Below are 19,550 nucleotides of genomic sequence, written 5' to 3' on the forward strand. Positions count from 1 at the left end.
CTGACAGGTGTCTCTTGTTGGTCAGGTGTTTGTTGGTGGGTAATTAGGCACTCATAAAAGAGCTGTGAACATCCTGTCAACCTGTCTCACTTTAACATCAGTGTTTGGAGTCTGTAGTCGAAAATCAATATGAAAAACCAAAGAACTTTCTGTTAAAGAGAAGCAGGCAATTTTGAAGCTGAAAGAAAAGAAAAACTCAATCAGAACCATACCTCAGAAATTGGGCATACCAAAATCAACAATTTGGAACATACTGCAGAAGAAAGAAACCACAGGTATAATTATCAGTCAGCCAAGACCAGGTCGGCCACTGTCAACATCTGCAGGATGACAGAAAAATTATCAGAGCTGTCAAGGAAAACAACTGTCAGTGAAATCACCAACAACCTCCAGAGTGCAGGGGTCACTTCCAATAGGACCTTGTTTCTTTTATGTTTCATCCAAAGGATGAAGCACAAGGAGTTTAAGTGACTTGCTCAGGGTCACACACAGCAAATCAGTGGCTGAGCTGGGATTGAACCGGGAATCTCCAGATAACAAGCCCCTTTCTCTAACAAATCAGGTTTCCTTTAATTCTGCTTCTTAGTTGTATAGAAGACATAATTCCTTAAAGACAGACTTCCTTAAATTAAATCAGTCCTCTTCATTAGCACTGAATCAGCTACGTGTTTCACGTACCAGTTTCTCAAATCCTCAAGTCAACCATTCTTTAAAGTCAGGTGAATGGGACCCCTGTGATTAGCCTAATTCTGTAAACCCCTGGAATCCTCTTCATAAACCTCACTTGTTTTCCCATTATTGTTATACCATGGGAACTTGCCACTCCCAGTTCTAAGCTACATGCAAGCCAGGTTTAGCACACTAAATTCATATTAGAAATGTACTGTGCTGTTCCCAACAGCATGACAGCAGCAACATTGCTCAAGTCTACTCAGCTGTAAAAACAGATTGCAAATACAGGTGCAGCCCTTGAATTGCTGTGGCCTTGGGACAAATCAATTCTATAATGCAGGTCACCCTCGACAGATTTAAATGAGGGAATTGTATGCTTAGGGGCAGCATCAATCCTAGAGCACAGTCTGCTACAGGCAGTGGATATGGGTTTTTAACCAAAAACCTGTGCGAGCAACTGGATATTTTTAATATACAGTACATAGCATGCCCATTAAGTGTTTATTTGTGATCTTGTTTGCAACGCTCTAGTCCCCAAAGCCATATTCTGGGAACAAGGAACATTACTTAAAAAAAAAACGGAAAGCAGAGAGATTGTTTATTGATATCTTTAGCATCATAAAAATCTCTTTTGGATTAGAAGCAGAAACTAAAAAGTGAAGAAAGTTCCTCATTAAGGTAATGGTGTATTTTAGGGTGATCCTATTACAAAGTTGCAACAAAACAAAAGCCTGCACTCGAGATCTAGTATGTTAAAAAAAAAAAAAAAAAAAAAAAAAAAAAAAGCAGCAGCAAGACTACACATAACAGATCGGCAACTTCCATCAATCAATTTTTTAATGCATCATAAGGACGTAAAAGTACATTGGCATATTTAAAACAAACACTTTTGTTTCCTATACACCCAATCCCAAAGACAATCTCCTTTTCATTTTTTTTTTAAAAGCACTGCAGCTAACAGTCCCAGAGGAATTCCGTCTGAAGTTCCGTTCTCCAGTTCCAATGTCTTCTTGCTTTTCAGCTCGCCATGGAAATAAAACACATTGAACCTGGCAAGCCACAACACAGTGCATAATTGGCAAACAATAACTGTAGTATATTTCCATCATTGTTCATTGATAAAATAATATAAAAAATCTTGTTCTAGCGTCAAGTGTAATAAAATAGATCTGTATAGTGCTGCACAGTTTCTCCCGGAGTTGGGAAAATGATCGAAGGAATCAACTGGCTTCAAATACGACTGCTTAAGGGCACATTCTCATTTTGCGTTGATATGGTAATTTATTTTGTTTTAAATGGGCTTGCCTCATGTCGCAGCTTCAGTAGACTTTGTTCATGCTCTTGGAACTGTAGTGCAGTATCCCATTTGATGAGGAATTTCGATCTGAAGAGACCGCAGGTGAACTGGAAAGCCTTTCCCAGACTGGATGATATGCAATAAAAGAATCTCACATCACGTGTGTACATCCCCAAGTGCTTGGTGGTGGAGAGTGATGGGTAGTGTTTCCAGATTCCAGATTCACTCACTTTCTGTTACACCCATACTGCAAGGTTTCTAAGATTTGAATGGATTACAATACTTGTGGTTACAGTCAGTGTCAGCATGTTGCTTTTAAGATTAGGGATTTGTGTTCTGGTTAAATTATTGTTTCTTTTACAGTGGGACAAGACCTATTCAGACAGTTACCTAACATTTTGGTATGTGGCAGCTGGTTTTATATATTAATGTAAGGTTTAATTGCGTTAAAAAAAACCCCCAAAAAACCCCGAAATAATTGCTGCATAAATTGTTAAAACTTTTTGCATTCTTGCTACAGTATTTGTCTCTTTTGTTGGCTATTGCTGAAACGGAAAACCCTTAGAGAGAACACTAGCACATATTCAGTTAACACCAGTTTAGGTACATTATACCGTCTAAACATCCAGAATAAATCCCTAGTTATAAATACAATTTGATTAGATATTTGATTTATCTTTTTCAATACTCAGTCTAAGGTTAAAGTTACTGAGCTTTTTGTGTAAACTTTTTACACAATTGAATCTAACTGGTAATTGATAAACCAATGGATATTGAAATGCAAGCCCCATTTCCAACTGTACATTTAGGTTGTAGCAACTGTTCACAAGAGCTTCCACTTAAAATCCTGATCACAGCCAGACCTGAGGGCTATGCAGCTTTGCAGACATTCATTATTTGTAACCCAGGCACAATCTTTGAATCCTTGCTGCAGAAAACATGTGGGCTGTCTGCTCCGAGTCAGGCTCGGTTCTAATAGAAACAGCACATTATGTCACAGTCAGTCTGTCTGTTTTTTACAAACATGGTAATTGGAACCTTCTCAGGACAGGACCTTTTAGTGTCCAAGTCAATCACTGATCACCAAGGAAAGCACAAGGTGACTCTATATCATAGCTGTCCTGCCATAGTCGCGTTGCATGACTTTCAGTGCTTGTTTCTGCATAAACCAACCCCTAGGTCCTACATACCCAGCAAAACTTCTGAACTGGCTTCTAAACATCAAATACTCTGCAGTAGCACATCTGTAGGTTCATCAGCCTTCTTGTATTGTCTCCACACCAGTTGGTTGTTTCAAAGCTGCCTGTTTCTCTTTCCACTCTTTGAAAAGGAAGAGTACACCAGAGAGCTCTTAGGTGGTTAAGTTCAGAGCCTTGCTGAACTAGCAGTTATTGCTCTTGTTGTGTGTCATTTATATACAAATTCAAAACCAGAACAAAGCAACCCTTTTGTGAAAAGGTTACATATAAAATCATGTTTTCTTTTTTTGAGTTTTTTTGAGATTTGGGCAATAAGATTAACATGTAATAACACTGACAAAGGCACTGGCCATGACATTTCTATAAGTAAGTTCTATAGTTTTACCGCAGAAAGTATAATTCGAGTATAAATCCTGGCTATAGAAATCTATAACTATTTACAGAAATCTACAGACAATTCAAGGAATTATCGCTGGTTTTATATATCTGAAGAAAATGATAGAAATATATAGACAAAGGTGTGAGCTACAGATAGATGTAGATGACAATGGCACAAATCGTATGAATTGTTTTAAGGGGTGAGGTTAAGGATGATTACGCAGAGGATACTGGTTCTTTCTAACAGCCCTGCAGTTGTGTGATAAACAGGGTGAATCCATATTATATTAACAGTGGCAATGTTCAGTATGGGTTTATGGGGATTTAAAGCGTATTTTGTGTGAAGACAGTACAGGTAGACCCTTGCTGATGTGTAGGACAGTACTTTGAAACCTGTCATTAGGATAACCCCACTGTAATTCATTTGTAGCCTTCGGAAACCAATTATAAAGATTCCTCTCCCTCCAAAAAAAAAAAAACAAACAGTAAAAATAGCAGAACCATCATACCAATACCCAAAAGATCATCCACAGAAAGCAGACTATCATTTACTGTATGTTTTATACCTTTCTCAACAGTTATTTTACTTTGTTTACCTTACTCTTTTTTGCACCCAAGGGATACTGCATATTTATATATAAAAAAAAAAAAAAAAAAAAAAAATTACCAATAAATCAAACTAGCGTTTTTTCTTCTTTATCGTTTAACAAAAAACAACATCAAAAAAAAAAAAGGTCACCTAACACTTCCTACCAATGTAGGCCTCAGAGTCTGAATGAAAGGCTTTAATGAGAAAAGCCTTAAAATATAAACAATAGGCCTGAGGCCTAGAAAAGGCCCAGTCTGTCCCTTTGTTTATCAGGAAGACTAACTAGTAAAACAAGCAAATGTTGTTGAATTTGTCTCGCTCAACAATAACAAAAAAAGTAAAGGAAGGTCTTCACAAAATACAAACCTTCATCATTTTGCAGCCCCAGTAAAACAAATTCTGATATATTTATAATGAAACCTCCAGATGTTTCACGTGAGGCAGTATATCTTTGTACCGTATAATGGATATTTTATGGCAAGCGACACCTCAGGTGTATAAATTCATATCATTATTATTATTTTACAATTTTAAAAAACAAATGTGAAACAATAGCAGATAAGCAAGACTGCAGTACAAAAATGTAAAGTTTTTTTGGCATATTTTCTGTACTGGCAAAAGTATATTAAAAAAAAAAAAAAAAAAAAAACATAGAATAATGAACACTTGGCTTGCCATAAAAAATATCTACTATAAGGTGCAAGCAGAAACAATAACATTTTTGCACGAAATCATTGAGAAAAATACATCGACAGCAAGTTAGGACCTGTAAGAAAAATAAAAAAGATCCCTCTTCAATACTTCGCATAATCGACAGGCATCAGCAAGAAAATACATTTTCACGACAAATGCAAACTTCTGCAGTGTTTTTTTTTTTTTTTGTTCGTTTGTTTTAAATATCTGAACTATAATACTGAAAAAAGATTCTTTGTTTTGTTTGAAGGCTCTTTAGATCTATACATACACAATGAAAACATTTCCCCCAGCCCCTTTTCACCTGAATACACATGGCAGACTTGGAGAGAATAATTACATGAATCTAATCAGATTGAAAAGGACAGTCCCACATTTCCAATTTTTTTTTTTTTTTTTTTTTTAATAACTACTGTTACTAATAACTAGTTTGTGTCTCTCACTATGTGCAGAACCTTTTTTTTTTTTTTTTTTTTTAAAAACAAAACGTCTGCCGTACTGAATACTAGTTGCTTTTTTCTATCGGCCATTTTTTTCTTTTTTAAATTCATAAATACATTAAGGCCAAGAATAAAAAAAAAAATCTCGTAAGCACTGAAGGTGTCGGAGTTACAAAATATGCATGGACAAACTGCTTGTGGGTTTGTCTATAAACTAGTTGTCTATAAACTGCATTGGTTAGTATTTTTCCTTAGATTTCTATGGTGTTTCAGACCTATAAAAAGAGTTCATTGTTCTTGAGAAGATGTTCGTGTTGCTCGGTTTTTATCTTGGCTCCCCCCCCGGATGTGTCAGTTGTTGCCTTGGGCCTGAGAAAGGCCTTTCTGCAGGGCGCCGGCAGGGTTGCTGGCAGCGCTGGTGGCAGAGACGGAGGGGGGGCTGCCGCAGCTCGGTGGTTTGATCCAGGGGATAGTGAGGAGAGGGGAGGCCGCTGTGGTGGTGGCAGTCATGGTCACCTGGATCACCTGGTCTCTCTGGATAAGTCGGATCAGAGCCTTCAGCCGATCCAAGGAGGCCTGCGTTCCCCTCTGCACCGCCAGCAGGCTGTTTTTCAAATCCACACATTTCTGTAACAGAAATAACAGATTTTGGAGTGAGTCTGTTCAGGAGTGAAGTACAGGGGAGGACAGTGCAGTAATACTCTTGATTGGTCATGTTAGGAAGTGCTTGGGGTTTCCCAGTACTCTTATCATAGTACTGGGAACCCCTTTCACACTCTGATGTCAGTGGGGCTAAAACTGGAAGTGGCGTAAAACACATTTCAGCACCCAAAGGGTTATCAGACAGTGCTTGACAGTGATTTTAGATTTGATTTATGTATTTTATTACCATCAGAAGTGGGCAGGGTTTTGGCATACTAGTTACAGATACTTGTTTATACTCATTACTCAGCATGCCACTAGGAATTACATAACACAAACGTACAGGCCACAGAGCTAAGGAAATATATTCCAGTGTTAGACTCGCATATGTTAAAGTTTTTATTTTTTGTTATTACTATTATTTTTTCCAATGCAATTCATGAAAGAAAATGGGTATCACTGACATATAGCCTAGTCCTGCACTTCAGAGAGAATCCAAGTTATGAATAAAGACCATCAGTCTTTCATATAGGAAAGATATTTAGGTCTTAAAATTACTGCTCATCTCATAGAGAAATCTAAATGCACCCAAAGATGTTTCTTAAGTGGCCTGTGGGAACAAGGTGCTGCAACCTGGTGTGTTTTGTGATCAACACAAAAGCAGAATACATGCAGAGTGTGTACCGTGATTGAGCTGCCCAGCTGCCTCTCCTTCTCATCCAGCTGCTTGTGCTCGCTCTTCAGCTGTATGCTTTCCTTCAGCAGCTTCCGCTTCTCCTCTTCCTTCACTGTTCAAACACAAAAACAGACCCTGTAAAAACCTAGTCACTGAGGTCTCCTTTTGTAGCCATGCTAACCATAATTATAGGCAACCAGGCTTGTCCAGCATTTTTATACACGACCCTAAACATGCTGGGATGTTATTTGCTTAATTAATGCATGATCCTCACCTGTGTGGAAGCCCTTGCTTTCAATATACTTGGTGTCCCTCATTTACCCAGGTGTTCCCCTTTTTTGTCCACTAGCAGTGTGTGTGTGTGTGTGTGTGTCTCTCTCTCTCTCTCTCTCTCTCTCTCTCTCTCTCTCTCTCTCTCTCTCTCTCTCTCTCTCTCTCTCTCTCTCTCTCTCTCTCTCTCTATATATATATATATAATGTGTGTGTGTGTGTGTATAAACTGAACAAAAATATAAATGCAACATGCAACAATTTCAAAGTTTTACTGAGTTACAGTTTATATAAGGAAATCAGTCAATTGAAATAAATTTATTAGGCCCTAATCTATGGATTTTACATGACTAGGAATACAGATATGCATCTGTTGGTAACAGATACCTTAAAAAAAAAGGTAGGGGCGTGGATCAAAAAAACAGTCAGTATCTGGTGTGACCTCATGCAGTGCAACACATCTCCTTTGCATAGAGTTATCAGGCTGTTGATTGTGGCCTGTGGAATGTTGTCTCTCTCCTCTTCAATGGCTGTGCGAAGTTACTGGATATTGGCGGGAACTGGAACACATTGTCGTACACGTCGATCCAGAGCATCCCAAACATGCTCAATGGGTGACACGTCTGGTGAGTATGCAAGCCATGGAAGAACTGGGACATTTTCAGCTTCCAGGAATTGTGTACAGATCCATGCAACACGGGGCCGTGCATTATCATGCTGAAATATGAGGTGACAATGGGCCTCAGGATCTTGTCAAGGTATCTCTGTGCATTCAAACTGCCATCGATAAAATGCAATTGTGTTCGTTGCCCGTTGCTTATGCCTGCCCATACCATAACCCCACCGCCACCATGGGGCACTCTGTTCACAACGTTGACATCAGCAAACCGCTCGCCCACACGATGCCATACATGCTGTCTGCCATCTACCCGGTACAGCTGAAACCGGGATTCATCCGTGAAGAGCACACTTCTCCAGTGTGCCAGTGGCCATCGAAGGTAAGCATTTGCCCACTGAAGTCGGTTACGACGCAGAACTGCAGTCAGGTCAAGAACCTGGTGAGGATGACGAGCATGCAGATCAGCTTCCTGGAGACGATTTCTGACAGTTTGTGCAGAAATTCTTTGGTTGTGCAAACCCACAGTTTCATCAGCTGTCCAAGTGGCTGGTCTCAGACAATCCCGCAGTGAAGAAGCCGGATGTGGAGGTCCTGGGCTGGCGCGGTTACACGTGGTCTGCTATTGTGAGGCCGATTGGACGTACTGCCAAATTCTCTAAAACGACGTTGGAGGAGGCTTATGGTAGAGAAATGAACATTCAATTATCTGGCAACAGCTCTGGTGGACATTCCTGCAGTCAGCATGCCAATTGCACGCTCCCTCAAAACTAGAGACATCTGTGGCATTGTGTTGCGTGACAAAACTGCACAATTTAGAGTGGTCTTTTATTGTCCCCAGCACAAGGTGCACCTGTGTAATGATCATGCTGTTTAATCAGCTTCTTGATATGCCACACCTGTCAGGTGGATGGATTATCTTGGTAAAGGAGAAATGCTCACTAACAGGGATGTAAAGAAATGTGTGCACAAAATTTGAGAGAAATAAGCTTTTTGTGCATATGGAAAATTTCAGGGATCTTTTATTTCAGCTCATGAAACATGGGACCAACACTTTACATGTTGCATTTATATTTTTGTTCAGTGTGTGTGTATATATATATATATATATATATATATATATATATATATATATATATATATTATATTATATAAATACTTAATATGAATTCAAATTGTCAAACCCCTAGGGCTGAGGAATTTGTCACAGGGATGGAAATAAGACTCCCTTTGCATAAGAGTTTGATCCATTTCTGGTTTTACTATGAGTTTAATAAAACACCTGAGCTTGTCACCTATCCACTGTGGCTAATCAAACTCATAGTAAAACCTGGAATGGGTGAAAGTGCTATGCAAGAGGAGCATTATTTATCTCCCTGTACCACTAAATGCATCAGCAGAGTGCATTCCACCTCAAATCCAAAGTTTAAAGGCACACATTTTAATATTTTGAAGGTACAGTTTATTTTTAGTTTTTTTTTTTTTTTTTTTTTTTTTTTTATGGTGCAGTATGATATTTCCAGAATTTTCTTTTTGCTTGTTCTCTCCCTTCAAGAGCAACTTAGTAAACATGAAAAAGCTGACTAAGCAGATTGTGCTGCTCAAATGTGTCTTGTGTGTTCACTTCATACCTGCTTTGTGTGTTATATAGGAGTGCACAATGGCCAGGTTCTCAGGCCACGCCATGCTGTCTTCATTCAGCACCTGTTGAACAAACACACTTTTTATTATTGATTTTGAAACGATCGAAGCAGCTGTTTGGAATTGGTACATTGTTCAGGGATGGAAATAAGACTTTCCAGGTTTTAATACAGGCTTGATTAGTCAAAGTATGTTGGTAACAAGCTCAGTATAAACTCATATAATTTGTTATGATTAAGTATGTGTGTGTGTGTGTGTGTGTATGTATCTATCTATCTATCTATCTATCTATCTATCTATCTATCTATCTATCTATCTATCTATCTATCTATCTATCTATATATATATATATATATATATATATATATATATATATATACACACATACATACATACATACATACATACATACATACAGTGGCTCTCAAAAGTATACACCCCCCTTGGACTTTTCCACATTTTATTGTGTTACAACATGGAATCAAAATGGATTTAATTAAGAGTTTTTGCCACTGATAAACACAAACAAAGTCCATAATGTCAAAGTGAAAAATAAAATCTACAAATTGTTCTAAATTAATTACAAATATAAAACAGAAAATAATTGATTGCACAAGTATTCACAACCCTTGAATCAATATTTGGTAGAGGCACCTTTGGCAGCAATTATAGCCATGAGTCTATTTGGATAAGTCTCTACCAGCTTTGCACATCTGGACACTGCAATTTTTGCCCATTCTTCTTTGCAAAATTGCTCAAGCTCCGTCAAGTTGGATGGGGACTTTTGGTGAACAGCAATTTTCAACTCTTTCCACATATTCTGAATTGGATTGAGGTCTGGGCTTTGACTGGATCACTGCAGGACATTGACCTTTTTGTTTTTAAGCCACTCCAGTGTGGTTTTGGCTGTATGTTTGGGGTCATTGTCCTGCTGGAAGATAAATCTTCTCCCAAGTCCCAGGTCTCTTGCAGACTTCAGCAGGTTTTCCTCCAGGATTTCTCTGTACTTTGCTGCATCCATTTTGCCCTCTATCCTCATGAGCTTTCCAGGCCCTGACGCAGAGAAGCATCCCCATAGCATGATGCTACCACCACCATGCTTCACGATAGGGATGGTGTTCTTAGGATGATGCCACGATGCTTGCGTCAAACACAACACTTAGCGTTGAGGCCAAAAAGCTCTATTTTGGTCTCATCAGACCATAGAATCTTTTTCCACTTTGTCTCAGAGTCTCCCACATGCCTTCTGGCAAACTAGACAATATTTGATGTGAGTTTTTTTCAACAATGGCTTTCTTTTTGCCACTCTCCCATAAACGCCAGTTTTGTCAAGCACCTGAGCTATTGTTGTCATATGCAAAGTGTCTCCCAGCTCAGCTGTGGAAGACTGTAACTCCTTTAGAGTTGCGACAGGCCTCTTGGTGGCCTGCCTGACTAGTGCCCTTTTCTCGCCCGCATACTCAGTTTTTGAGGATGGCCTGTTCTAGACAGATTCACAGTTGTGCCATATTCTCTCCATTTCTTAATAATGGACTTTACTGTGCTCCTGGGGATATTCAATGTCTTGGAAATGTTCTTATATCCTACCCCTGATTGGTGCTTTTGAAGAACCTTAATCCCGATTTGCTTTGAATGTTCCTTCGTCTTCACGATGTAGTTTTTGTTAGGAAGTGTACTAACCAACTGTGGGACCTCCCAGAGACAGGTGTATTTAACCTGAAATCATGTGAAACACCTTAATTGCACATGGGTGGACTCCATTCAACTAATTATGTGACTTCTAAAGACAATTGGTTGCACCAGAACTTATTTAGGTGTGCCACAGCAAAGGGAATGAATACTTATGCAAATCAATTATTTTCTGTTTTATATTTGTAATTAATTTAGAACATTTTGTAGATTTTATTTTTTAGTTTGACATTATGGACTTTTTTTGTGTTGAACAGTGACAAAAACTCCTAATTAAATCCATTTTGATTCCATGTTGTAACACAATAACATGTGGAAAAGTCCAAGGGGGTGAATAACATGTGATAAATATATTATATTTTATATATATATTATATATATATATATATATATATATATATATATATATATAATATATATATATATAATTTTTTTGCCAACTAGAAACATGTGTTATCACAGCCATGTAAATTTGAAATAACCACTGGGTCAATCCCTGAAGGCGGGTGACAGGTAGTCTCCCTGGGCACGTACCTTCTTTTGGCACTTGGGGCACACCCACATCCCTTTGGGAGGCGTTTTGAGCGGGGGGTCCAGGCAGTCGGGGTGATAGGCGCGGGAGCAGGTATCGCAGGGCTGCAGCTCCCCATCATCCTTACACACTGCACAGTGTTCATCATGCACAACGTCATCCTGCACACACACACACGGGAGAGGAAACACAGTGTCATCCTGCACACACACAGGAGAAGAAACACAATGTCATCCTGCACACACACAGGAGAGGAAACACAATGTCATCCTGCACACACACAGGAGAAGAAACACAATGTCATCCTGCACACACACAGGAGAGGAAACACAATGTCATCCTGCACACACACAGGAGAAGAAATGCAATGTCATCCTGCACACACACAGGAGAAGAAATACAATGTCATCCTGCACACACACACAGGAGAAGAAATAAATTGTCATCCTGCCTACACAGACAGGAGAGGAAACACAATGTCATCCTGCACACACACAGGAGAGGAAACACAATGTCATCCTGCACACACACAGGAGAAGAAACACAATGTCATCCTGCACACACACAGGAGAGGAAACACAATGTCATCCTGCCTACACACACAGGAGAGGAAACACAATGTCATCCTGCCTACACACACAGGAGAGGAAACACAATGTCATCCTGCCTACACACACAGGAGAGGAAACACAATGTCATCCTGCACACACACAGGAAACACAATGTCATCCTGCACACACAGAAGAGGAAACACAATGTCATCTTACACACACAGGAGAGGAAACACAATGTCATTCTGCACACAAAGGAAACACAATGTCATCCTGCACACACACAGGAGAGGAAACACAATGTCATCCTGCACACACACAGGAGAGGAAACACAATGTCATCCTGCACATAAAGGAAACACAATGTCATCCTGCACACACAGGAGAGGAAACACAATGTCATCCTGCACACACATGAAACACAATGTCATCCTGTACACACAGGAAACACAGTGTCATCCTGCATACACACACAGGGTCAGAAAGCATAAAGGAATACCAGATATTACTGGCTCATATTAAATGCCAGCCTCGATATACTATATAGTTAGGGCTGTATTTTTTTCACTGTAAAAAAATGCTTAATTAAACTAATTCTTATTAAACTAATATACAGTGCTGTGAAAAAGTATTTGCCCCCTGTCTGAGTTTTGCATTTTTCATGTTGAATTTGGTCAGATCTTTTTGTGGGTTGTAATATTATATAGAGGGAGTCTGAGAGAAAAAATAACACCAAAGTTTGGTGCTTCTTGCATTTGTTTGGTGTGCAAGGTAATCAAACATGCAATCTTCAGGTGTGAAAAAAAGTTATTGCCCCCTGTGGCAATGTTGCCCCGTCCCTGTGTGTATTTCTGTGTTGTATGTTGCATGTAGTGCGTTAATGTTGGTGTACTGTAACTGGTACACAGGATATAATATGGGTTATGCACACAAGTGTTTAAAATGTGTATTTGTATTTAGGCATGAGGATTGCACAGCACTTCATGTGCAGGTAAAATGTAATAATTTGTGAGCACAGGGAATTGCACTTTTATTAATTCACATGCAATTGTACCGAGATTATCAATCGCGTCTCTGTACAGCTGCATAAAAGCAACCTGTTTTCACTCACTCTGGGTTGTGTGTTCGGTGAGTGGCAAATAGGTGTGGAGAGGAGAAAGTAAAAACGTAAATTAATTTAACTCATCATGTTTGTCTGTTCGTAGTACGTTTTGTTTGTCCATTTATTTTGACCTCAAGTGCCGTGTCCTGTGTTTTGTTTGTCCTCAAACCTTTTATTTTCTGTCTGTTTAATCATAAAATGCTGAGCGCAAGCAAGCACTCAGCTTCACCAAAACTCCAGCTCTCTGTGTGTCTCTTCTGTGTTGGTTCTTGTTTCTGGTCTGACGTCACCCACTGCAGCCATCTTTGTGACATGTGGTGTGAGGGTGGGATTACTAGCGCCTCCTAGACGCAAACCTGAGCAGGGACCGCTGTTTTCTGGGGGAAAAAAAGGACTACTGTTTTTTTTTTTTTTTGTGTGTGTGGGGGGGAAAAAAGTATTTTTGGATTACAAAAAATAAAAGAAAAAATCAATATTAAAAGGCAGAAGGCTGGAGGCCCAGTCTATGCCAATAGCCATCCGGGTCCTGTGGCTGATGGACAGGGAGCGATGGAAGGCTTATGAGAGGGAACACACCCCAAACTCCCTGGAGGAAGGTGTGGAGCTGCCCAGGTAGTAGGGTCTCCATTGCCCATGTGGGAGGACCGCGAGAGTCCACAGCCCTGATGGGGGGACCGCAGGAGTCCAGCGCCCAGATGGGGGGACCGCAGGAATCCAAAGCCTAAGAGGCAGCTGTTCCCACTTCCATCAGCAGAGAGTGAATGCCTGCTGGTATCACTTCCCCCACCGTCACCACCCAGAGGAGAGGAGCAGATGCTGCCTCTGCCTCCATCACCTACCCCTGCAAGTGCGGGAGAGCCGCACCAGTCCCCGTTAACAAGGGTAGACTACACGCTGCTCCCACCTTCGTCACCAGGAGACTACATGCTGTTCCCACCTCCACCGTTTCCACCGCCAGGAGTAGAGCAACAGGAGCTGTGTCTGCCTCCAGTACCTTCACTGTCAGGAGCAGAGCAGCAGGAGCAGCCTCTGCCTCCGCCTCCTCCACTGGCAGGAGCAGAGCAGCAAGAGCTGCCTCTGTCTCCACCTCCTCCACCAGCAGGAACAGATCAGCAGGAGCTACCTCTGCCTCCACCACCTCCACCAGCAGAGAGTGAATGCCTGCTGGGTCCCCGTCCACCAGCAGAGGGTGAATGCCTACTGGATCTCTCTCCACCAGCAAAGGGTGAATGCCTGCTGGTATCACTTCTCCACCATCACCATCATGAGGAGAGGAGCTGAAGCTGCCTCTGCCTCCATCACCACCAGGGGGAGAGCAACAGGAGCTGCCTCTTCCTTCACCAGAAGGACCAGGACGTGATGCTGGCATTCGTCAGCAGTCCCTGCATAGTCTGCTGAGGGGAACATGGTGGAAAACAGCCTGGCCGCAGCGGCCACAATGACGGCTAGCACCGTCACTGCCACTGTGGCCAACCACAGCACCACGACTGGTCATGACTCCGTCACTGCCCGGGGATACCTGCCTTGCTTCGCCCAAGGATGCCTGTTGCCTCGCTTCGCCCAAGGATGCCTGTTGCCTCGCTTCACCCAAGGATGCCTGCTACTCCGCATCGCTTGGGGTTGTGCTGCTCCGCATCGCATGGGGTTGCCTGCTTCTCTGCATCGCCTGGGGTTGCCTGCGGCTCCACCTCGTGGGTGGAGCTATCTCTTCTGTGTTGGTTCCCGTTTCTGGTCTGACGTCACCCCCTGCAGCCTAATTAACTCAACCCAATTAAAGGGTTAATTACGGTCAGCTGTTTGAATACTTTGGTTAACAATTAGGACTGATTTGGGCCAGCCCTGCCCAATATAAATCTGACTAGCTTTAGCCCTTACCATCAGAGTGAAATTGTCAGCACACAGGTTCTAGAGGCACATCATGCCACGATCAAAAGAAATTCCTGAAGAACTCTGGAAAAAAGTTGTTGAGTTGTTGATCAGTCTTGAAAGGGTTACAAAGCCATTTCTAAGGCTCTGAGGCTCCACCAAACCACAGTCAGAGCCATATTGTCCAAATGCAGAAAGTTTGGGACAGTAGTGAATCTTCCCAAGAGTGGCCGTCCTGCCAAAATCTCTCCAAGAGCAAGGCGTAAAATCGTCCAGGAAGTCACAAAGAACCCTAGAACAATATCTAGGGATTTGCAAGTCTCTCTCGTCTTGGCTAAGGTCAGTGTTCATGACTCAGAAACATCAGAAAGACACTGGGCAAAAATGGGATTCATGGCAGAGTAGCAAGGTGGAAACCACTGCTCACTAAGAAGAACATGAATGGTCATCTCAAGTTTGCCAAAAAGCACCTGGATGATCCTCAAGAGTTCTGGAACAATGTTCTATGGACAGATGAGTCAAAAGTGGAACTTTTTGGCCAACATGGGCCCTGTTATGTCTTGTGAAAACTAAACACTGCATTCCACAGTAAGAACTTTATACCAACGGTCAAGCGTGGTGGTGGTAGTATCATGATTTGGGGATGCTTTGTTGCATCAGAACCTGAACGACTTGCCCTCATTGAAGGAACCATGAATTCTGCTCTGTATCAGAGAATTTTATAGGAGAATGTCAGGCCATCCGTCCGTGAGCTGGAGCTGAAGCGCAGCTGGGTCATGCAGCAAGACAATGATCCAAAAAACACAAGCAAGTCTACATCAGAATGGCTGAAGAACAAGAAATTTAAAGTTTTGGAATGGCCTAGTCAAAGTCCAGACATAACCCCCATTGAGATGTTGTAGCAGGACCTGAAACAAGTAGTTTAAATCCACAAATATCATCGAGTTGAAGCAGTTCTGCATGAAGGAGTGGGCCAAAATTCCTCCATGGTGCTGTGAGAGACTGCTCAATGACTAGAGGAAGCGTTTGGTTTCAATTATTGCTGCTGAAGGTGTCATAACCAGTTATTGAGTCTAAGGGGGCGATTACTTTTTCACACAGGGGCATTGGGTCTTGCATAACTTTCTTTAATAAATAAATGAAATAAGTATCAAAATTGTGTGTTATTTGTTCACTCAGGGTTCCTTGTATCTAATATTAGATTTTGGTTGAAGATCTGATAACATTCAGTGTCACAAATATGCAAAAATGCAGAAAATCAGTCAGGGCAAATACTTTTTCACGGTACTGTATAAACTAAACCAGTCAGGTGTTTACATGATCCCCTTCCACACCCCAAGGACCAGATCACACATCCCCACTGTTTACAAACAACATGGCATGCAAAACTGAAGACACGGCTACACTGTCACACACACAAACCCAGGACACCAACACCATGCGCTCATATGACTGAGGCCATGAGGTCACATACCTTCCAACAGAGATCCTCATTGGCTGGCGTGCAAATGGGAAGCAGAAGAGAGGTTAGTAGCTGGCATTAAACGGCAGTGGGGTTAGGTAACAGCCATGCATTTCAATAAGGGTTTAGTGCTGAAGACTGCTGGGCTGTAATGACACTAAGAACTGCTCAGTTGTAATGCCACTTGCTGTTTCGGTTCGGGGGACATTTCCATCAGTCTGTGCAGTGCTTCCCTACGCAAGGGCTAACTTTCTAACAACAACGGACTATTAAGATGCTTGTTAGGGCTAGAATGGTTCAGGTGATATGTTTAATTTGGTTTTATTATTATTTGTTTCAGTTGGTTATTTGGTTGGTTGGTTTTTGTATTAGTTCAAGCTCTAGCTAAAATGTTTTGCATTGCAGGTAATTCCATGCTTTTGTTTTCACACGAGCACCGCTAAGGAGCCAAGTATTTAAATGAAAACCAGTATGCATAAAAAGTTGCATGCTACCTGGAAAAAACAATGTTATTTAAAGCTGAAGGCTGCATCATTATTATCAAAGACAGGTTTTGAACCCATTTTTATTTAACTAGGGAGATCAAAGCTCAAAGCTTTCATTTTGACATCTGCAACAGAAAACCAGGAAAGCTTTTTGTTAGCATGAAGTGAAATGTTTGAGTCAGCTGAACTCTTCTTGCTGCCCTGCCCCATGTTAGCATACAGTATACACTAACGAGGCAGAATGGTGCTTCCGTTTCAGCAACACATTTCAACGACATGATAATACAGAACATTTATCAAGATCTTTACAACAAAGAGTTCTTTTTTTTAAGATATTCTCTGTGCTATTGGAAAAGTATGAGATGTTTTGTCTTGTCATAAACTTTCAGTATCTCAGAAACTTTGTTCGTTCTTCTAGCCCTATTACCCTGCCAATAATAATAATAATAATAATAACAATAGTGAGGGCTAAAGAAGACTGCTTACCTCCTGCTGTCAGGAACAAGGGGTAGTTTGATGCAAGTCGTTTGCGCTGGAAGAGAGAGGAACAACAAAAGACACATGAGCTACGATACACCTGTTTGAATGAGTTCTTGAACTACCTACATTCCCCTCTTAAAATATATCTAATCCTAGTAACCACTAGATGTGCAATCGGCAACCAATTTCCTAATCAAAACGTCAGATGCATGGGTACACGATATTATCAAATGCAAAAAGCTAAATAACATGTAGATGCTTCACAAATGCCTGCAGGTGCAAATTATTATAAATAGTAATATAATATGTACATTGAGAACACCGGTATAACTGTTAATACTAATCTTACAATAAGTTTGTCATTATTAGATTCTGGCATTCACCATCACTAAACAAATGCAAACGGAAACGCTTTAGTCTTGCAATGAGCAAAAAGCATGAGTGGTTAGCTACAGCACCCGAGGAGTCAGGTTTCAAATAGGGCATGTGGGCAATTATTCGATCAAAGAATGTTTACTTGAGCCTTGCAAAATAACTGCCATGGGAATCAGCCGTCTAGCGACCTCTGTTCCACTCTAATCAGCAGGGACTGTGCAGTGTACCTCAGGCTCGAACAGACCACTGTAGGCCGGGTTGGCTGTGCTCCGTCTCTTCCTTTCCTGCCGCTTGCTCTGGATTTCTGTAACCATGGAAATAAAAACATCCTTGGCATTACAATCAATAAGCAGGAATGTGTTTTTGCAATACAAGAACTGGTGGCTTCAAATTGAGGGGACGGGTCGGGGGTGGGACCAGGAGAGGAGAGTTCAAAGCACCCCCACAATAAGTGTTTAAGTCCTGACAGTAGATTTTGTCAGCAGTGACCCCATAAAAATATTCCTTTATTTCTATATTGTATTTTGCTTCAAGGAAGAGAACCAAAGGACCATTGTGTGACATGCCTATAGAAAAATGTTAAAACGCTTCTCAGTCTAATGAGCACACGTCTAGGCCATGCTGTGCTTTTCTTTGAATACATTAAGTTTTTTTTTTTGTTATTTAGTTTTATTTAGTAGTTTATTTGTTTATCCTGTAAAGTCCTCCCTACAGGCTCAATAATGACACTAACGCTTTGGCTCTACCCAACAAATTGGTGTAAAAATGAACCACAAAGGCCCTAATCTGAAAGAAATAAACGTTTGTTTTCAGTACTACATGTCCCAGCAACAGAAAGTGGACCCCCACTTTTGAAATCAAAGTTACGCCAATGCCAATTACACCAGTAGTGTAATAATTGGAACAGATCTTACCTTCCAAGTGTTCTGTTGTGACCAAGCCAAGTGCAACCATGAAGGCAATTTTCTAAGGGGGAGGAAGAAACCAACATTCATTAGAGGAGTGAGCACTGGACTATCTCAAAACAATGAGTGGGGGGAGGGGAGGGGGGGTTTGGGTCACACAGACATGTAACATGACTGAAACATCTGTTCTCAATGGTTTATTCCAAGTGTACTACAATAATTGAGTTTCTACATCTTTAACATGCAGAATAATAAAAACAAAAGAAAACATAAGCCAGGAGAGTTGTGTTGATCTCTTAACTCTGTAAATTGTGTGTTTCAGTTAATAAGTGTGGAGTCTGTAATGTTGGGTTTTTACTGTAGCTCTTAACACAGCTCTGTATTAAACACTACATTGAACCCACTGCCACATGGTGAGGCATGGTCTCTTTGACATCAGTATCATCGGCCCCCATGCAACGAGCTGCACCACAGCTCAAAGGAAATGAGAGGGCATTGTATCAGGGGAATGGGGATGCTTAAGCCTGTGTTTGGGTGTTTGCTTTCATTGATTAAAGAAAAATGTATGAAACAGTTTATTTTTTACAGCGGTGCCTGTTTGTTTCTGCTCTCCACGGATACTTCTTTAAACCTGATTTAATTACACTTCCCATCCAGCAGGAATGGAAGGGATTGGTTTTCATGCAGTGGAATGTGGTGCTCGTCAGAGAGAAAAAGGCAGCGGAAAGCAAGTCTGAGTGAGCAATATAGCCATCAGGATCCGTTAACAAAAGAATAGTGGGCTTTCTGAAAAGGGTTACTCTGCAGCTTCAGTGAAATCTACTTAAAATGTTGGTCTATGCCAGGGGTGGTCAATGCTGACCCTTCCACTCCTGGTCTTCATTCTAAACCTGTCCTAAATTGTTTTATTCAACCAATGAAACCTCCATCCAGAGCCTGAAGTAGTTAATTATAGCATTTTACTTGTTAAACATGGAGTGGAATGGCCCT

The 19,550-nt window shown here is 41.0% G+C and overlaps 1 protein-coding gene across 2 annotated transcripts in view; it reads right to left on the reverse strand.

Annotated features, from left to right (window-relative positions):
- Positions 1-481: 481 nt before the first annotated feature.
- The window catches only part of LOC121319513 (PHD finger protein 21B-like), a 106,545-nt gene continuing 87,476 nt past the window's right edge, over positions 482-19,550 (reverse strand). For both annotated transcript variants that reach the window (XM_041257013.1, XM_041257014.1), the window contains 8 exons: positions 18,570-18,621; positions 17,883-17,959; positions 17,287-17,332; positions 16,328-16,350; positions 11,337-11,495; positions 9,104-9,176; positions 6,595-6,698; positions 482-5,895 (listed from right to left, as the gene is read on the reverse strand). In XM_041257013.1, the coding sequence (XP_041112947.1) occupies positions 5,620-5,895; positions 6,595-6,698; positions 9,104-9,176; positions 11,337-11,495; positions 16,328-16,350; positions 17,287-17,332; positions 17,883-17,959; positions 18,570-18,621 (810 nt within the window). In that variant the 3' untranslated portion in view covers positions 482-5,619. The remainder of the gene's footprint in view (positions 5,896-6,594; positions 6,699-9,103; positions 9,177-11,336; positions 11,496-16,327; positions 16,351-17,286; positions 17,333-17,882; positions 17,960-18,569; positions 18,622-19,550) is intronic.

The sequence above is a fragment of the Polyodon spathula genome, chromosome 8 (genome assembly GCF_017654505.1).
Source record: "Polyodon spathula isolate WHYD16114869_AA chromosome 8, ASM1765450v1, whole genome shotgun sequence".
Lineage (NCBI taxonomy): Eukaryota > Metazoa > Chordata > Actinopteri > Acipenseriformes > Polyodontidae > Polyodon > Polyodon spathula.